The sequence below is a fragment of the Leptopilina boulardi genome, unplaced genomic scaffold (genome assembly GCF_019393585.1).
Source record: "Leptopilina boulardi isolate dan_hultmark-lab unplaced genomic scaffold, ZJU_Lbou_2.1 LbouV2_347, whole genome shotgun sequence".
Taxonomy (NCBI): domain Eukaryota; kingdom Metazoa; phylum Arthropoda; class Insecta; order Hymenoptera; family Figitidae; genus Leptopilina; species Leptopilina boulardi.
The window spans coordinates 6,239-27,881 of NW_026137915.1; the positions used below are offsets into that span (position 1 = coordinate 6,239).

The following is a 21,643-nucleotide window of genomic DNA, read 5'->3' on the forward strand; positions in this document are numbered from 1 at the left end:
GAAGTACTAATTTTGTCTTCCGGTTTAAGATCAGGAAATGTTAAATTAAAAATCTCATCCGACATATATTACAATTTTATTTCAGAAGATGCCTTAATCGGTTATCAAAGAAGGTTTCCCCCATACTATTATCCGATTGGTAACGCTTATCATCTTATTTTAGGCGAAGTAAACTTGTTCTTTTCGAATGTGGCTCTGACATTTTACGTAGTATCATCTCAAAGTCCTTTACAAGGACCTTATGAGAACGGAATTTTAGGGTCATCAGGATTTAGTGCATTGAGACCTAATTAATTTTTGCGACAACCTGGCGAATCAATTAAGAAAATCTTTATACCATAAAATAATATTTAATAGAGACAATACCATAATCAAAATGGCTGACGAAGACCCTCCTGCCCATCATAGCGGTACGACTCTTACCGCGAATATTACAGCTCCCACTATTAACCCAAATACTAGTGCAGCTATGGCGTCCGTTTTAGAGTGTATGACATTACAACAAAGCACTTATCATATTCCACATTTTGACGGTAAAAATCCCTCGTTAAATGAATTTTTACAAGATGTGCTAAACGGTGCTGTATTCATAAGCGAAAACAGTGAATCGGCTTTTATAAAAGCAGTTCTTGGTAAATTAAAAGGACCTGCTCGAGAAAGTGTTAGAGATAAAACCTTTGATAGACTCGACGACCTTATTACTCACTTAAAAAAACGTTTTGCCTCTACAAAAAAATACCAATGGTACTTTGAAAGTATCATTAATTTGCGAATGAAACAAACGGAAACAGTCAGTGACTATAATGATAGATTACAAGGGTTAATTAGCGGTGCGAAACATGCCCTTGGAGAAAAGTATGGTGCACGTTATCGACGCGTTAACGATGATGATGAAGATAATGATATATCTGTTAGTGAAATTATGATCAAGCCAATAATTGACTGTGCCCTTGAAGCCTTCATAAGGGGTCTTCCTGAGGAAATGTCAATTTTCGTTGACACACGAAACCCGAGAAACCTATCCGAAGCTTTTGAACACGCGTTACGCGCAGAAGAAAGACAACGGTATTCAGAAAGATCTAGGTCATCATCCTATCACATTTCTCGTACAGGAAATATAGATCGACCACGTTCGCCAAGTCCATATTCGCGACAGTTAGAGATTGGAAACGAAAAAAGAACCCGCGAACTAATTCAGGATTCTCGGTCAGAAAAAGTAAATGCTGAAACAAACAAATCAAATCTGATTCAACTCACGCCCGAACAATTGGCCCAGTTTTACAAATCAATGTGGCCTCAAAAATCTCAGTCTGTTCCATATCAATATCCACAGGCTGCGAAATACCCGCAGCAGATGCAATTTCAAGCACCTGTTCAAACACCGCAGGTGATGTCACCATATAGAGGTGGCAACACACCCCCAAGGTCATTATCACCAGGACCTCAAACTAATTTAAACTCCCAACAGACTCGCCGCTCAGACGCGGTGGCGAGTCCGATCCTCCAGCGTTCGAAAACGGTACACTTCGCGGAGAATTCAGTAAAATCCTTAGAGTCGGAATTAGGAGCGAAGACTCCCCAGTAGTCGAATTGACTGCTCCCGAGTTTAGACATCCAAAAATCAAATTTTTAGTTGATCCTGGATCAGATACTAATTTGATTAAACTGAATGCTCTGGACCCGGAACTAATAATTGCAGTCAAAAACAGCGCTGAAATTACAGGAATAACAAATCATTCCGTTAAGACTCTGGGAACTATCGAACTTACAATTCAGAAAAATCCAGTCGAATTCCACGTGGTTAAAAATAATTTTCCGATATCCACATCAGGTATTTTAGGAAGACCTTTTCTTCGTCAAGAGCAAGCTCAAATATCGTTTCGACATAATGCGTTAGTTACAATCTCGGATCCTATAACTCCTATACCCTTCGTAGATTTAGAATCACAAGAATCGAAACAAAATTTGAAACCTGAAATTAAACCATTTGCTCGAATTCTCAGAATTAAAGCGAGGACTAGACAACCAATCGCGATCGACGTTTCTAACAAGGGCCTAAAAGAAGGTTATTTACCTCTAGTACCTACACCCGAAGGACTTTACCTTGGTGAAGCAGTGGTTACCAATACCAATGGTGTATGTCATGCAGTGGCTATCAATACCACTGAAGAGGATATTGATCTTGAACTAACTCCACAAGAATTAATACCTTTTGATTTCTGCAAGTTTCCTGGAGAAGAATTAACAGATTCGGAACTAGAGGAACTTCAGGATCAAAATGTTAATGGTTATTCTGATAGAGTTATAAAGGTTAAAAATGCCCTTTACGTTTCACATCTGAGCCCTGAAGAAAGAAAAGTTGTTTACGGTTGGGCAGAAGACTATGCTGACATTTTCTACTTGAATGGGGAACCTTTGTCATGTACCCATTTAATTCAGCATAGAATTCCAACAAGAGATGACAAAGTCATCACTAGAAAACAATACAGGTGTCCTCATGAAGCTCGAGAACAAATGGATCTGCAGCTCCTAAAACAATTGAGCTGTGGAATCATTGGTCCTTCGACTTCACCATACAATTCCCCAGTTCTTATCGTTCCCAAAAAACTCGATGCTTCGGGTCAAAAGAAATGGAGAGTTGTTGTAGACTATAGGAAACTAAACGAGCAAGTTATAGGTGACTCTTTCCCGTTACCCCATATAAATAGCCTGCTCGAAAAATTGGGCACTGCGCGGTATTTTACAGTTTTTGATCTAGCCATGGGTTTCCATCAAGTAGAAACACACCCTGACGATAGGATTAAAACAGCTTTTTCTACCGGCAACGCTCATTACGAATATAAGCGTATGCCCATGGGAATAAAGAATGCCCCTCCTACATTCCAACGATTATTAAATAACGTTTTAAACAGTATGCTTGATACGGAAGCTCTCGTATATTTAGATGATATCATTATTCATTCCGACACTTTAGAAGAACATGATAGAAGAGCTAGACGGCTTTTTAATCGCCTCCGTGAAGCAAACTTAAAATTACAACCTGACAAATGCGAATTTCTAAAAACGGAAGTAGCATATCTCGGTCATATAATCGGTCCAGAAGGGGTAAAACCTAATCCTAATAAAATAAATGCGATAAGGAATTTTCCCCATCCTACCACTATCAAGGAACTTCGAGGATTCCTTGGATTAACCGGTTATTATAGGCGATTTATACAAGATTATGCAAAAATATCAAATCCATTAACAGACCTCTTAAAGAAAGAAACTGTTTGGAAATGGACTGATGATCAGGAAAAAGCTTTTCGTCAACTCAGGAACCATCTTTGTAAAGAACCTATTCTACAATATCCTGATTTTACGAAAACTTTTAAATTAACTACCGACGCATCTGAGCGTGCAATAGGTGCTATTTTAACTCAAGAATGCGACGGAATCGATTTACCCGTGGCTTATTTTTCAAAGGTCATAAATAAAAATGAACAAAAATATCCGAAAGCGGAAAAAGAATGCCTTGCGATCCTATATGCCGTAGAAAATTTTCGACCTTATCTATATGGTCGAGAATTTATTCTAGCTTGCGGTTTCGAACCGATACACTGGATGAGTTATATTGAAAATCCAGGTGCGAGATTACACAGGTGGAGGCTACGTCTTCAAGATTACGTGTATAAATTCGAGTACAAGCCAGGTAAAATTAACAGAATTGTAGAAGCATTATCAAACAGTCCCATAAAAGAAAAAGACAATCAAAGCGACGTGACGACGGACGCAGATACAGATAAATCTACATCCTCGAACCTTAGTGCGAAAAGTGAAACTCCTAATCCTGATCAGATTCCAATGAACGTGTTAATAGATAAGAAACAATCCGTGCAATATCGAGCCTTACCCATAACGCGAAGCGAATCTAGCAAGAAGGATAATAAGGAAAAGTGCGCGAAAAAGGATTCTTCAAATAGTGAAAAGCCCTCTACTTCTGCAAGGTATAAGGAAAAGCCAAAAACAAATATTTTGAATCCTAATTATAAAAGAACCTTAAGTGATCCATCACAAGTTGTAAGAATGCGAAGACCTCTCCCTAAAACTCTCATAAAATCAACGATTCCTAAGCAACCCCTCTCCACAGGTAAAAATCCGCCGGGTCGACCTAAAGGTAGTACCAAGAGAGATGAACGAAAGGATCAAACATTTACCTTACCTCGAGGTACTAAAAATCTCGTCGATCCGAACGAGAGTTGTATTGCAAAAAGGCTAACTAGAGGAAGGGAAATTCCAAATCCAGAAACCCCTGTTTCTAGTGAAAAACCATCATCTTCTAGCGAAACAACAACAGATGAGGAATTAAATGAAGATTCTGATCCCCCAGTTTTCAGAAAAAGTCATAGCGGTTTCCCTAGTGTAGAAATAACCCCAAAACAGAAACAGGCGAGTCCAAAAATAGTAGGTTCCGAGGATCAAATTCAAACCACTATTCCTCTGTTCTCCCCAGCGAAAAACACTTATACAGACGTTTATGTAGATGGCGCCTGTAGTTTCAACGGAAGTGGAGAACCAAGAGCTGGAATAGGTATTTGGTTTGGTCATGATCACCCCTTAAATGTTTCTCAGCGATCCAAGGGTCGACAAACAAACAATGCAGCTGAAATAGAAGCAGCAACTGTAGCCGCCTTAAAAGCTCAAGAAGCAGGAATCCGAAATCTGAGGATTAACACCGACTCAAAATTCTTAATTCAAAGTGTTACGGATTGGATCCCAAAATGGAAACTAAATCAATGGAAGACTAAGGAAAATAAACCTGTTAAAAATCGCATTGCCTTTGAAAAATTAATAAAGGCTTTAGAACCCTTAAACGTTGTCTGGGAACATATACCGAGCCATCAAGGCCTAACTGGTAATGAAATGGCCGATCAATTAGCAAAAGAAGGTGTCAATAAAGAACAAATCATGGACGATTTTGAAATCGAAGAAGAAAAAGAGGAAGGAATTTGTGATCTTGAAAATGTGATTATTAATATTGCTCCCCAACCGATTGGAAGCACAGAAGAAGAATCAGACGTCAAAGTGTGGAAAGTAAAAAGTGGGTTAGAAAAATCATTTCAGCAATTTGACAAGTCAATGCAAAATAGAGGATTCGATCAAACTAACCTAACATTAGCATGGGACCACGAAGGAATGGATAAAGAATTTACTCGTCCAGAATTAACGCATGTATCGGAAGGTGAAAATGACGAAGAACTCCTTGATACTCTAGAAGCCCTGGATCCATGCCAAAATAGTGATGTCGAAGATGATGCATTCACAGAAAGGATAAGAAAATTTTTGGACAATTACAACAAGCGCCAAGTTTCAAATGTTGAAATAGAAAATTCGCCGCGACCTTCGCCTACATTACCTGCTAAACAAATTGAAGGAAGACAGAGTACAGTACGTTTCAGGGACGATCCAGATGTCATGCATTCCCCCGCTAAGGATTATTCCCAATGGCAAGGATCAATATTTCAAACACCTGGATTTTCCGTCATTCCTGATGCTCAATCTACTCCATTTGTCTACATGAAAACAAATGGTTCAAAAATGGGAAAAAAATCTAGTGTTGTGCCACGCCGACTACAGGAAAAAACTAATGATAATGTGTCGGGAACAAAGTGTACACCCATAGAAAAATCTTCCAAAGGTGTAGGTATTCCGTATTATGATTCCCCATCTTTTTCTGATACTTGTGACGACAATGACTTTAAAATAACGAAAGACGTGTTGACTAAAAATAACGTAATTCAAAAATGGTCAGAACCATTAACATATGAAAGAGACAATTATGCTCATTTCATGTCAGAAGATTGTGAACCAGTTGATGCTATTTCAAAACTTTTAGTGGCAACCGAGAGAATCGATCTTCAAGAACTGCAGGAAAAACGACCAAAAATAGGTCAGATACTTATTACCCCTAGTGGACGATATTGTACCTATTCAATAATTGTTAAACAAAGACATTATGACGAAATTGACTGGCGAAATGTAATTCTAGGTTTGAAAAATCTTAAATTAGCTTTGAGCCGAGATACTCGATCTACATGTCGTATGGCAAATACAGGTGATTTGTTAGGTTCCCTTCCCCAAGGTAAAATGACAGAATTATTAACAAAAATATTCCGCGGTGGCGATATCACTATGATATTGTGCCACGGAAAAATTGAAGTTCCACCCCCAGAATTGAGGCCAAAAATTATTTCGGAATATCACGAAAGTCTACTAGCAGGTCACAAGGGGATAACGAAGACATATAGACGAATTAGAGAACGCTACCTTTGGCCTCGAATGCGAGATGAAATAACAGAATTTATACGAGGATGTCAGAGTTGCCTTCAAAATAAATTAGTTAGAGCTCGTACTCGTGAACCAATGATAATAACCGATACTCCTGCAGGCCCTTTTGACAAAGTATCCCTAGATACCGTAGGAAAGTTACCTACTACTCCAAATGGGAATCGGTATATTCTCACTATGCAAGATAATTTCAGTAAATATTGTATAGCAGTCCCTATTTCCGATATAAAAACAACCACAATCGCTCATGCAGTAGCTACTCATTTATTCTCTCAGTTTGGAGCGCCTAGATGTGTTCTTACTGATCGAGGAGGAAGTTTTATAAGTTCACTCATGAGAAAATTGGAAAGAATTTTTGGAGTTAAACAAATTACCACTTCTGGCTACAGACCTCAAACCAATGGAGCATTAGAAAGAAGCCATATTGAGCTGACAGATTTTATTAAACATTATGCTGAGGATTTTGACGATTGGGATCGTCTTTTACCTTTTGCGATGTTTAATTATAATACATCAGTTCACGAGGCAACTAATTTCACTCCTTACGAGTTGGTTTTCGGAAAACTAGCAAGAATTCCAAGTTCATTTCCCCAAGGACCAGAGCTTGAGACTTATGGATCCTATTTAAAAGAACTTATAACTAGAATGAGCGAAATTCAGGGAATAGCTGCCAAAAATCTTGTCCAAGCGAAACTAAAGTCTAAAGAATATCATGATAGGACTGCCCGCCCTCTAAAAGCGAAAATTGGCGACAAGGTGTTCGCGTATAAAGAAATCCGAGCGAATAAATTCGATAAGAGAGCCGAAGGTCCTTATACCGTAGTAGGATTTACTCAAAATAATAATGTAATCCTAGAAGATGAAAATAACGAGAGATTTTCAAAACATAAAGATAAATTAATGATGGCATATTGTTAATTAAAATCTTTCTCTTTTATCAGGTTGTGAAGAGATTGAAGCAAACTGTGTAAGGAGTACAAAAAAAAAAAAAAAAAAAAAATCAATATGTACTTAAGCGTTGAAAATGCCACCTGCCAATTTTGAGGATGAAATAGTGTTAAATGGAGAAGAATATATAACGCTGATGTCCCCAGATTTAATTGTAGACGAAATAGACGTATTACTATCTCTAAAAACAAAACACAATTTTATTTCTGTAAATCTTCTAAACGTGGAATATGAAAATATTAGTCATTCTATAGAGAAGATAGGAAACGAATTTCTTTTAGTAGTTGGAAGTGTAGAATTAGAAGTTAACGGTGATAAAATTTTCTTTCTAGTTATAGACCCTAATACGGAATCATCTTTTCAATTTAATTCTGCAATAATTGGAACTAAAACTGCTATAACATTAGGATTAGTTTCAAACCTAACTGTAGAATATTATCTTCAACATCCCGTTTAATTATTAGGTATATATAAAAAAAAATATATATATATATATATATAACTCAAAATGAGTGAATTTTTAGAAGTCTTGCTTCCCAATGTAGAAGATGTCCCTATTTCGGAAATTAGTCGGAAAAATCCACCATTAATTATCAAAAGATTATTAAAGGATTTCGAAAAATCATGGAAAATCCCAAGAACACTAGCTAATTTAGCATATAATGCCATATTGCTAGATTGTCTAAAAACTGCTCAAAATATTCGTGATGTTAGAGTTGCTGGTCAAACAATGATCATTTATGATGAATCCGACAATGAAATTCTCGAATCATTGACAGTAAAAGTATTTTCTGGACAAAGGACAATATTTCGATTAAAATCTGGTTTTATTTGTCTATATCCCAATCTCTATGCTATACTAAGATCTATTAAAATCATAGATCCAAAAAGCCTTTTGTATAATTATGTAGTGTATGTTATTCTAAGCAGTAATACACTCACTCTTCAAATAGGTCTAGATATGGGTTTTTCTTCCTGGATATATTATCTAATAAACAACATGAATTGCTGTTTTAGGCCTTTACAATTTCTACCAGATGGTCAATGCTTACACGTCTCTTTCCCATTGTCTCTCCCATTCAAGACACCTATCCACAAAGCTAGGAAAAATAAACTAAACAAAATAGGAATAACTGATTTTCATGAAATACCTATAAATAGGAGATTTACAAGTTGTTTGTGTTCATGTTTTGATTTACCACCATTGTTTAAAGAAGCAGAAGAGTCAAAATATCAAATTATAAACATACCCTATCCTTGGTATTTAAAAGATGATTTCGAATATATAGACCATAATTTCATAGAACGTTACAATGAAAATGACTGGCGACAATCTACTATAGAAAGCTTGTTCGAAACTCACTTCAGGAAAGCGTTAGTCGTTGGAGGGCATTTTCGAACTATTACCTATTACGAAAAGGAACTCGGAATGTCAGATACGCATGTACGACCAAACGAGTGTGAATAGTATCAGTCCTAATGTCAGTATGTATTGGAGAAATTCAAATACAAACACTGTTTTCATTTAAATTCAATTCTAACATTTATTTCTTCTGTAAAAATAGGAGGTCTAAAATCCCATTCAATAAAAACTATCTGGAATATTTCACCACGGCAAAGAAAGGATGGAAATTCCACTAATAGGAGGCATTTTAGATGTGAAAAACTACATCGCCATTGGATTCAAGGTTATACTATTGCTATTGATGCTGATCCTGTCTCGCAATATCTACCTATGCTATCGAAAGATATCTAGCAGACGTAGAAGAAACAACAATTTTCCACCGCCTCCTCCACCTGCGCCTCATGTGATGCTCCAGGACAGAGTTGCTTTTGACGTCTCTGTCTGAATAATAGTCGATGCTGAATCCTGCTGCTCCTTCCAAAATTAAATGTGTCCTGCATCAGATCCAGCAAACGACCCAGATTTCATTCCCGTTCAACAAAAGAGTCATACCATTGAAAAATTATCTTCAGTAGCTAAAAGAAAATTTATAATTACTCTCACGAAACTTTTAATTAAAATCAAAAACAATGTTATAAAACTATACAAACCATCATCAAACAGGAAACCGAAGCCAATTTTTCAAAAAGAAATCCTACAAAAATAAAATAATAAGAAAAAGCAAAACAATAATGAATTAAGTGAATATTAACTATACGAACCAGTGCATATAATTTTCATCTTGTCAACATTCATCAACAATGCAGCGAGTTTTTGTTTGTTTTTCTACAAATAGTCCCAAAAATTATCCAAATACGATGCTGAACTCTACAACAAATTCCAGTTTTCCCCATTCAAAATAAAATATACGAGCTCCAGTTCTCTCCATCAGTAAAAGAATCTCCATGTGTCAAGTGTAGTTTAATAAAGAAAATGGCCTCTCAGTTCTAACGATGTGAGTGGTAAAAAATTTGTGATCAGTGCAACGATGTTGACTACATGCGATGAAATTCTACAAAAATAACTATGGTTAAAACAAATAAAAGACAAAATTTTTTGTATATATATATATGTATGATTTTTATACTCACTCTAATTGCTGCTACAGTCATACCCTAAGTTTAAATTTTCAGTTAAAAGAATCAAAAACAGGAAAGTTTTACTGGAAGTGGAGATGAATAAGTAATTAAACTATTCTTAAAAAAAAAATAATAATAATAATAAATAAATAAATAAATAAAACAAAAACAACAACCAAACAAACATTCTTTGCTATTGAAAAAAAAAAATATATATATATTTTCTAAATACATTTTTTTATGAGTGATTATGTGTGAATGTGTGAATGAATGAATGCGAGTAAATGCATATGTGTGAATAAATGCCGTGTGAATTTATTTACAATTTTATAAAAAAAAAAAAAACAAAAAAAAAAAAACAAAACGTTCTGGATATATCCGTAAATCCTGTGTCAGATTTTAGCATACAAAATTCGAAGACAATCCGTTAAAATTTTTGAGATAATTTGTACACAATATTTTGTGACACACACACACACGCATACAACCGGACATTTGCTCAGAACTTAATATATATTAATTCTAGATGAAAATGAGTCCATATAACACAAATTAAAGTTAAAATAAAATAAAATAATAATAATATATATATAATAAATTTACAATTATTAACTAAACAAGAAAATAAAAAAAAAAAAATTAATTAAAAAAAAAATAAAAAAAAATTTTTTTTAATAATAATAAAATAAAATAAAAATAATATATTAATCGTCGAATCCGTAAATTACGCGATACTCAGTTCGAGTTCCTATTGCCTCCACAATTCGCAACTGAAGAATTACGCATAATAATTCTTCGTAGGGGTTAGTGGGCCCAAAACACCAATCTAAAAAAAAGAAGAAGAAAACAAAATTTACTTATTGAATGTACCTATATATATATTATATATATTTTATAAACAGATTTACTAACACGGAGGGGGTGCGTCAGATTCCTCCTGATAAATTATGCGGTAATCGGCTGTATCATCGTCCTCCCCCCTCAATTTTATTTTCAAAAGAACTCCAATCACTTTCTCAAAGTGTTGGAGCTCAGGAAGAAGCTCTTGTCGACGCAAGAATGGTACCCAACCTAATAAATTAATAAAAGATATACCACAAATCATTAAAATTATAAATAATTAAAATACTATTGTAAAAAAAAAATAAAATTATTATTACCATCATTATCAGGCATCATGAGATCAGGAGGAGTTCTATTCCTGCCCAAAGTTCGTGCTGAATGACCATAATCTGTAAAATAAAATAGAATAAATGTAAGTATAAATGTTAAAAAAAAAGGCGTACAAATGTGATATAAAATGTATAGGAAGATAAATTTTTTTTTTTACCATTGCCCGCCAACACTAGTTCAGGCATATCGGGAGGAGTCGTACTCCGACCCGAACCTCGCATTGCTCGACCCTCACCTATAAAACGAAATAGAATAAATACAAGAATGAATGATAAAAAGGTCATACGAATATGATAAATAAATAATATATATATATCTTACCATTATCCACCCACGAAAAGAGATCGGGCATATCGGGCGGAGTTATACTCCGACCCAAAGCTTGGGCTGCAAAACCATAAGCTGTAATATAAAAATTGAATGAATAAAAGTATGAATGTCAGAAAAGACGTACAAGTGTTATACAAAAATTTATATAAGGATACATGTAATGATAAAAAAACATACCGTTATCTGCCCAACAAACAAGCTCGGGCATGTCGGGGGGAGTCAAAGCCCTTGCTCCCTCAAACTCATCTGCCCAAGAAACAAGCTCGGGCATATCGGGGGGAGTCAAAGCCCTTGCTCCCTGAACATCATCTGTAAAAAAAAAAATAATAATAATGTTAATATAAACCCAAATGTGTATTTAATATATAATATTCACGACTCACCTTCGACAAATATGTCATCTCCTAGTGACTCTATGTCACTCACATCTGGAGACGTAACATTCTCCGATTCGTCTTCTTCTTCTGCCTCATCTGTAAAAAAAAAAAAAAGAAAAATGTATATATATGCATATATAGGAACCCATAATTATGTATATGTTTTTCATCTAAAAAAAGAGGTTTTGTTACCTTCTAAATCTTCTTCGCAATTTCGTGACTCAATGTCACTTACATCCGGAGATGTAACATCTTCATCAGCTCGATCTATAAAAACTAAAGTATTAATATGCATGTCTAAAATTTATACACGTATGGGCTTTACGTTAACAATATCCTACCTGTTATAGGCAGATCATCACCTGCCAGGCCATTCTCTTCAGGCCAATCTTCACCTACCGGTTCCTCCACTAAAAATCCAGAATAAACCACAAAAATCAATAAATACAATTGAATTTAAAAATATTTCTCTAATATATATATATATATATATAATACTTACATGTGGGGGGCAAGATGTGCTCCTGACTGGGCGGGCGTGATGAGCCGGGGCTGCGATCGCGGGCTGCAATATTGCACCCGACCGTTATCCTTTCCTCCTCACCGCGCTCATCATCAGCATCGCTTGCACCTTCATATTCATTGGCCTTATACCAATGCCATCCGTCTGTAATTAAGTACAAATGTATATGTGTATGTGTATATATGTATATTTTTTCTTACCTTATTTTCTTATTCACAGTACTTACCCTCTTCAATCGTAAAGCGGTATCTAATACCGGTGTGAGAACACACAGCGGAAACCACCCCTTCCTCAGCTCTTGCTGTAAAAACTAACAAAATCCCTAGGTTATAAAGTTTTTTTTTTCATATATTAAAAAAAAAAAAAAAAAAAAAAAAAAAAAAAATTTTGATGATAATAGTGCAATTATATTAAAATTTAAATAAAAATTATTACTAAAGTTTAGTAAAAGTTTTATTAAATAATTGTAATTTATAATAATTATCTCAAATTTAATAAAAAATTGATAAATTTCTATTTTTATTGTTCAATAAACAATTTTTGTTAAATAATAAAAATTATAACAAAATTTATTAAATTTACTAATAAAGCGCAATTTTAGAATAATTAATAATTTTTGGTAAATTATAAAAAAATTACCTGATAATTATAAAAATTGTTAAATAAATAAAAAAAAAAAGGGGACATAAAATAATTAAAATTTTGCAATAATAATGCAATTATTATTCTTTCTAATTCGAAATGATTTCAAGTCTTACATAGATTATATTATATTCATCTATATCGGATTTCCTCAAAATTTCTATATAGATTCTATATTGTTAGGCCTATATAGAAATCACATAAAAACCCCATATACATTCTAGAACATTTGACCTACGTCAATAATACATTTAAGTCCTATATAGATTCTACATACTATGGCCTACATAGCGCATATATATATCTTCTATAGAGGTCCTATATTACTTAGCCTACATAGAGGGGATGTAGTCAAGCGACAGATTGAGCATTTGTTATTAGATAGGCCGACCGACATAGATCCTACATTGAACCAACTTTAAATTTAATTTTAACAATTTTTTTTTCAAAGTAATAAAAATTATTATTGAATTTCGTAAAAATTCGATAACTAAACAAAAATACGTTAAAATCAGATAAATTTTGGTAAATTTTTATTATATAACTAAATATTAAAAATTTGTTAAATAAACAATTTTTTTAAAAAAAAAGTTAACAAAAATTCCCATAATTTTTATTTAAATAAACATTTATTAAATAATTTATAATTCTTGGTAAATTTTTATAAAATTAACTAATTAAAACAAAGAAATAAATAAATAAAAATAAATTTTGTAATTATTAAAAATTTGTTAAATAAATAATTTTTCTAAAATTTATAAAATTATTATTGAACCAAATATTTATTAAATACTTTAATTATTCTTACTAAATTTTAAATTAGTATTGGAGGTTTGTATTAAATATTAAAAATTTGTTAAATAAACAATTTTTTAAAAAAGTTAACAAAAATTCCCATAATTTTTATTAAAATAAACACTTATTAAATAATTTATAATTCTTTGTAAATTTTTATAAAATTAACTAATTAAAACAAAAAAATAAATAAATAAATAATAATATAATAATTATTAAAGAAATTGTTAGATAAATAAAAAAATTTTTTTTATAATAATAATATAAGTATTATTAAAATTTAAATAATTATCAAAATTTTATTATATGTACCAAATTTAACTATTAAATTTTTGAAAATTGTTAAATAAACAATTTTTTTTATATGTATAAAAAAAAAAAAAAATTTTTTTTTTGCTAAAAATTTATAACATTAAATAAATTTATTAAATAAACAAAACTTAGTAAACTTAAAATTTTTAACGAAATTTCTATTAAATAAATAATTAATTAATAATTAATTTAGTTAACTAATAGATGTTGTTTATTAGATAAAAATATAGGAGAAATTCATTCATATAACTCATTATATACACTGTGCATTTAAATCCTATATTGTGGTCACTATGTTCAAACCCTAAGCATGTATACTCTATATATATATATACTGTGTACAAGGCATGAGCCGTGGCGCCGAGCTGTCTATACACGCACCCCTCTAAATAGATGGTACCCATGCCTAATAGCGCTTTAAATATATGAACCAAGACAAAAAAAAAATGCAATTTTAAATGTCAATTTATTTTTATGAACAAAGAATTTTTTTTATAAAACATCAATAATAAAGTTGAAAATAATTAATTATTCTAATCAATTTTAATTTTACATTTACAAAATATTTTGATTAAGTAATTTTATATTGCTAATAAATTATAAACAATTAAAATTTTAAAGAAAGTTTAAAAAAATATATATATATATATATTAATTATAATCGATTGTTAATAAAAAAAAAAAAAAATATTAATTATATTTAAAATTATAATGAAATGTATGTTATTAATTTAATTAATAAAAAAAAAAAAAAGAAAATTAAACAAATATAATAATAGTAATAATAATATATTTTAGTTTTAATTTTAAAATATTTTTTTTTTGTAATATAAGGTGTCTGGGTTCATATTATGATCATCGCGCTGGAACTGTGTATACATGTATATCTATATATGCTGTCATCAAGTGTAAGATGCGGCGCCGCATCGACTATATACATACCCCTCCAAGAGCATGGAATATACATTTGATAGCATTTAGAAAGCAAATTCAAAATTATGAACGATTTTCATCTTGAAATATTTTTAAATTGTTTAATTAATATTTAATGATCAATAATAATTATTATTATAAATTAATAACAAAAATTATTAATTTTATTTGAAATCTATAAAAAAAAAAATAATAATAATAAATAAATAAAATTTTATTATAAACAAAATATTAATTAAAATTATTAAATAATTATTAAAATAAATAAATTAGGTTAAAAAAAAAAAAAAAAAAAAAAAAAAAAAAAAAATTTTTTATAATAATAATAATTATTATCTATTTTTAAAAGGATTGTGTATTTGCTTACTGAGAATGAGATATATATATATTTATCGATTGTTATAAACAATCAATAAATAATTGAATAATAGTAAAAAGAAATAAAAAAAAAAAAAAAAAAAAAATAGAAAATTTTGAAACTTACCAAACCTTTCCATAAATTCTCTGCTGTTTTCCGCATTTCCAGCCATTTTCACTCTCTTCTCACACTTTCTCACTAATTGTTTGTAATAAAAAAAAAAAAAAAAAAATATATAGTTTTTCAAAGTTTTTGCACCACCCGCACTTTTACACTAATAAAAAAAAATATATATATAGTTTTCCAAAGTTTTTGCACTATTCGCACTTTTACAATAATTGTTTATAATAAAATCCTCCAATATCCACCAAAATTGTTCAAAATAAAATAATACCAAAAGTTTTAAATTTCACAAGCGCACTTGATCACTTCACGAAATGAACTGATTTGTATCAGCACAAAGACATTGACACTGGGTCCTATACTGTAGCAGTGCTTAGAAGAGTCACCAAGTAGACACAATATTTAGATTATATGTCGATATACAAAGTATAAAGAATGCTGTGGTCGAGACCATAAGTTTTTCGGGGACGAAAACGGAAAAATCCGCGGTGGATTGTTACGAACTATCGTAACGAAATTATAAATTAAAGATAAATAAAATGATAATAAATAATTTTCAAGAATAATTGAAAATCATTTAAGAAAAATCTCCAAGTAAATGCCACAATGTATATAGGCATGTAATTTGAATCCCCGATAATCGCGCGCGTTGAGTGATACTCCACACATACAGACTTATATTCTCGTTGCTTCTAAAAATGTATCTATGAGTATGATATTATAATATAACTTTGTTAAACAGTTATATTATAATATATTATTTTATTCTATCTTATGTTATATTTTTCTATATTATTATTTATACTATATTATATTATGCCATATTATAAATTATATTAATTATCTAATACCAATATTCAAGCTTGAATATTATAAATATATGCATGAAAAATATAATATAGTGTACTTACCTTATATAAAGATACTAAAATATTAATTATTATAAATAAAACAATTATACTTTACTCATTTTTTTTATAATTTGCAGTAATTAATTAATTAATAGTATGCAAATTATTGTTAATTCATTAATTTTTTTTTACTATTATAATAATGATAAATCGTATTATTATCATTGTTATTAACATTTACTAAAATTAATATTAATAATTAATCATAATTATTATTATAAACAATTGGATATATTACCAATACTATTTTTCTACTTATTAGAATCATCATTATCAAATATTATTTCAAAGAATATGCATTGTATATGCACGTATGCGTGTGCATTATTTTTATCGTGTGTACGTGAGTGCATAGTATGCCGAGGTGACACAGATAGACATGTGTATGTATTGTGTGGTAATTTTACGCATATAATAATAAATAATAATAATATGGTTATTATATTGCAATTATTATATTTAAGAAGAATGTATTATTTTAAGAAGGGAGAAGAATCGCATACGTCAATTCTATCTATCTTTCTCTCTCTTACGCGTGCAGGTGCAAAGAGTCTCGCAGCGTGGATGCGGTGCACACAGACACGGACTCCCCATAGCCTTCGTAACGCATATGTGTGAGGCGCTCGAGGAGTATCGCGCGATGCATACACTGCCTTCCTTCCCTTATTCTTTTCCTTATAATACCTTCAAACTCAAAAAAAAAGGAAATAAAAATACAATAATTGTTGATAGCTTAAATTGGAACATGCCACATTTTCCAAGCACATATAAACTCGCAACAATTAAGATTTTATTTTAAGAGGGTCAATTTTGTAAAAGAACAAAATGCACATAAAAAAAAAAAAGAGGGGGAAGAAAATTTTTGAGACATGTATGTCGTGCATATATGCATGTATATTAAGGTAAACGTACGTATGTATATGTAAAATGTATATGTATATATAAAAAGGAAAATAGTTTCATTTTTAATATGAAAACGATAATCTGTGCAGAACTATGACCGCTCTGGAATTCAACAAAGGTTGCGAGTTATACTTTATTAAAAACACACATATACACTTACACATATGGAGATGTGCAGTTCCAATAGTGTCAACAAAGAAAAGAATAACAAGAATCATGGGTTCTGAGAATATCGATGGACGATGATCTAAGTTTTCTTATCGATACCCCTGAAACCCCCAGAATCCTTCTACCCCTGATTCACTAATCCCACTAAGTGCATCTCGCGATGCTCTTTATAAGCAGAAGCTCATAGGGCCTCATTGCCTATTCGTCTTCAGTCAATCACTTAGTACGTGTTACTGATTTTTGCATTATTTCTTTAAAAAGTGAACTTAGAGTTTAAACTGTGGAGAAAGCTCAATAATATACCTGCTGAATCACGATAGATTTTCGTTGAGCCAGGTAAATTAACAGCAGTGCTTAAAATTCTAAAATTAAAATTGCTGAATCACGATAGATTTTCGTTGAGCCAATTTTTAATTTTAAGAATAAGGCCCGTCTGCGAGCTGGCTCCAATTTAAATTCTATTTTCTTTGGGCGGACGTAAAATTAAATCGAACCTTGAACCGGCTGAGTCCCAATCGGTTGATCAGTACAGTGAGAAATTATTTAATAAATTATTTATAATTTATTAAATAATTTTTTGTTCTTAAAACCGGCCAGTCCGTACGGATTGTACCTGCGCCGCTTGTGTCTGATAGGGTACCGGTACCGCGTTTCGAGACGCGGAAATACGCATAACACCTTTCTTTCGTTTTGCCCGTTGATTGTGTGACGAGATCGCGAGAATTCTCCCTTCTCAACAAGCTCTCTCGACGGTAGTGTGTAAGAGAAATCTAGCCGTAAGTAATAAAAAACTGTATCGTTCCAAAAACATTATTCTTTACAAAAGAAAGCATATAATGTGTAATTTTTGCAATTTTTACTTTGATTTTTAATAAATTTTTGTAAACTAAAATTCCAATTGTTAAATTCAATCAAATAGACCTTTTTATTTGTGCTGTCAAAAATAGTGTGGATTTTCATCTCAAAGCTAAGAAACATTATTTACGATCTAAAGATTAAATTGGCAGTTTCGTCTTCTATCGGCGATATAATTAATCGAACCCACATTAAAAATAAACATTATTAAGTTGAATGTTCATTTTGACTTTTTAATGGCAACTTGGTTCCTCCGGCGAATAGAAAATTTTAAATAATTGTTCAAAATTATAAAAATTAATAAATTAATTTTCTCGTTCGTAACACTTGCACAATTTCATTCTTAATGAGGAATTAATCGACCCTAGAGAAAGAAGACACAGATATGCTCCTGCACGAGTCGCTGAAAACGAAGGGGGAGTTCTTCGAAACGAACAAGTGTTTGTTGATGTTCCCCAAGATATTTATGAACAGCAAAATATTTTAGCGGATTATTTCTCATCGCCGGAAGGAGTTCTTCGCTATATTTAAAGTAATATTTTTATTCATTTATAAAATTATTTTTCTAAGAAAATAATTTTTAAATACAGGTTGTCCAACGAACATTATGTCAGTGAAGGGTCGACTCAAGAAAACATTGGACCCCTCTCTTCCGATTAAATATAAAGACATTAAACGTATAACATTTTGAACAATTTTTTTAAAAAAAGTTGAAATTCATTTTCTAAAAATAATCAGTTTAATATATTAAATGAAATGAAAATTTTAATCCGGCCCACCCTGCCCCTACCGTAAAGCCGGCACTGTACGTGATATACAGCTACCTTTATTCATATATTAGTTTGATAACTTTCAATCCAAAACGTTTTGTAACGTGCAAGCCGCCGGCTTCTTTTTAATCATCTTAACTTAAGTGTTTAATTTACCAATCATGTTTCCGTACGGTAAAAGATTGTCGCAACAATCATATGACAAAGCGTTAGTAAATTTGGTATTTCTGCATCCATATTTATATATCCCTTACGTCAAACGAGTTTCACATGCCGGGTTAATTCCAGCCACGTGGGCCCAAATAAAAGAAGATTTGGAATATCATAGCACCCCTCTAAACGCAGGTATATGATTTGTTTTTATTTAAAATTTATACATGTCTCAAATTTTGTTTCGAGATATGAAGTATATAATAAAATTTTTTTTTTAAATAACATTTGGCTTGAAATTTAAGGTCAAAATGTTAATTTACGTTTATCTCAAAATCGGATTTTTTAAAATTATTTTTAACTATCTCAATGGAAAGCGTGACTAATTTCCTACAAAACATGTAATTTTCAGAGTGGGATCTTTTAAAGTTTTTGAGATATTAATTAATTAATTAATTAATGTTTATAACAAATCAAATATTTTACAAACGAATAAAGTTACCGTAATTCTGAAGGTAGCAATTGAAACTTAACGTAATTCCGCATCCAACGAGCCCTGTATGAAGTATTTTGAATAAGTAGATTATTAATAAACAATTAGTTAACATTGCAATTGTTTATTAACAATCTACTTATCCAAAATACTTCATATAGGGCTCGTTGGATGCGGAATTAGATTAACTTTCAATTGGTTAGTTAAGATTTACGATAACTTTATTTTTTTGTAAAATATTTTATTTTTTACTAACAACAAGCATCCAAAAGCCCTATATGAGATATTTTTGTTCAATTTTAGTTAAATAACAATAAAAAATAAAATATATTACAAACAAATAAAGTTATCGTAAATCTAAACTAACCAATTGAAAGTTAAGCTAATTCCGTATCCAACGAGCCCTATATGAAGTATTTTGGATAAGTAGATTGTTAATAAACAATTGCAATGTTAACTAATTGTTTATTAACAATCTACTTATCCAAAATACTTCATACAGGGCTCGTTGGATGCGGAATCACGTTAAGTTTCAATTGCGAACTTCAGAATTACGGTAACTTTATTCGTTTGTAAAATATTTCATTTGTTATAAACATTAATTAATTAATTAATTAATATCTCAAAAACTTTAAAAGATCCCACTCTGAAAATTACATGTTTTGTAGGAAATTAGTCAAGCTTTCCATTGAGATAGTTAAAATTTTTTTTTAAAATCTGATTTTGAGATATACGTAAATTAACATTTTGACCTTGAATTTCAAGGTCAAATGTTATTTTAAAAAAAAAATTTATTAACAGTGTGTAGCCCGTCCAAAAAGCTTTAAAAATCATTATATATGTTAACTTTTATGCATTCTACTTATAAATATTGTACATTGAAAAAAAATTTTTTTTTCAAGTCAAAAATTAAAAACGTTGTAATTCAAAAACTATTTTATTAAATTCAATAATAATTGATTTTTAGACTTTCACCAACAATAACAACATTTTAGAAAAGTATGGATTAAATTCGAGAACTTTTAATTTTTTGTTCGGACATTTCAGGAATTTTGCCTCATTTATATAGTTAAAATGGTTCTTTTATGGATCAATTATCACAAAATTTAATAAGCTTTCAAGTGATCCCTGATTGTTAGCTTTTACTGTATTTTTTGCAGAAATATTTAAATTTAAATTGAAGCTAGCTGTTAAGAGCAATCGAATAAAATGTACTGAAACTTTTTGTCTACAGTGTAAAAACATAGTTAGTTTATTTGTAATTTGACTGATATCACATCATTATTCTTAATGTACAATTATTTTGTAACACATGTTCTTTTAATAAACAAATCCACGGATGGGTTGGAATCAATTGAGGAATTCTTTCAACGGGCACATGAAAAACAAAAATACAAGTTGGTATCTGTCGACAGCAGATGAGCGATTTCATCAATTCAATATGGCGGTGCCTGTAGAAGTGATATAAGTCATTAATGTCACGATTCGACAAATACAAACATGAATAAAATTTCCAAAATTAATTAAATTGAATCAAAAAATACACATTTAAGCATTTTTGGGGTCGCTGAATACGAATCTGGAGTGGGATTACAAATAGCGACAGCGCTACGAAGATTTCGCTACGTAGCGATTCAAAGCTACATTCACTTTAAAAAATTTTCTTGCTATCGGGTGACTAAAAAAAATGGTATCATTTTGATAGATTTAGGTTGGTACAATTGTTTTTCTGTGTATTTTTTTCTCATATTTGCTTTATTTTATAATTTAACAATTTTTTTAAATCAAGAATGTATCAAATTCATAAGGATTTCCCACAATGAAGAAATGAAGCAATAAAAAGAAATATCTAAAAGTCTGACAAATTTTTCAAGTGTAACAATCTCAAAAGTTATAAAAAAGGCAATTTGAGGCAACGATAATAATTATTAATATTATTATATTAACACTTTTATTTCTAAATTTTAACCTTAAATTTTTTTATAATTAATAATTATAAGCTAAATAAAACATAAGAATAATAAAGAAA

The 21,643-nt window shown here is 31.0% G+C and overlaps 1 protein-coding gene across 1 annotated transcript; it reads right to left on the reverse strand.

Annotated features, from left to right (window-relative positions):
- Positions 1-10,502: 10,502 nt before the first annotated feature.
- Positions 10,503-15,413, reverse strand: LOC127286079 (uncharacterized). The gene is made up of 12 exons (XM_051312374.1): positions 15,368-15,413; positions 12,428-12,523; positions 12,181-12,345; positions 12,020-12,088; positions 11,871-11,945; positions 11,685-11,774; positions 11,479-11,610; positions 11,293-11,373; positions 11,129-11,206; positions 10,959-11,030; positions 10,711-10,869; positions 10,503-10,624 (listed from the first exon to the last, which is right to left on the reverse strand). Exons 1-12 carry the CDS (start codon positions 15,411-15,413, stop codon positions 10,503-10,505), a joined length of 1,185 nt encoding a protein of 394 aa, XP_051168331.1.
- Positions 15,414-21,643: the final 6,230 nt, after the last annotated feature.

What these genes read in the sequence shown, in the direction of transcription:
- LOC127286079 (XM_051312374.1), bottom strand. Translation starts at nt 15,413, where the DNA reads ATGGCTGGAAATGCGGAAAACAGCAGAGAATTTATGGAAAGGTTTG. An exon ending in GCACATCTTGCCCCCCACAT is followed by an intron (nt 12,089 to 12,180) that starts GTAAGTATTATA and finishes CTGGATTTTTAG; the next exon opens with TGGAGGAACCGGTAGGTGAA. An exon ending in ACTAGTGTTGGCGGGCAATG is followed by an intron (nt 11,031 to 11,128) that starts GTAAAAAAAAAA and finishes TTTATTTTACAG; the next exon opens with ATTATGGTCATTCAGCACGA.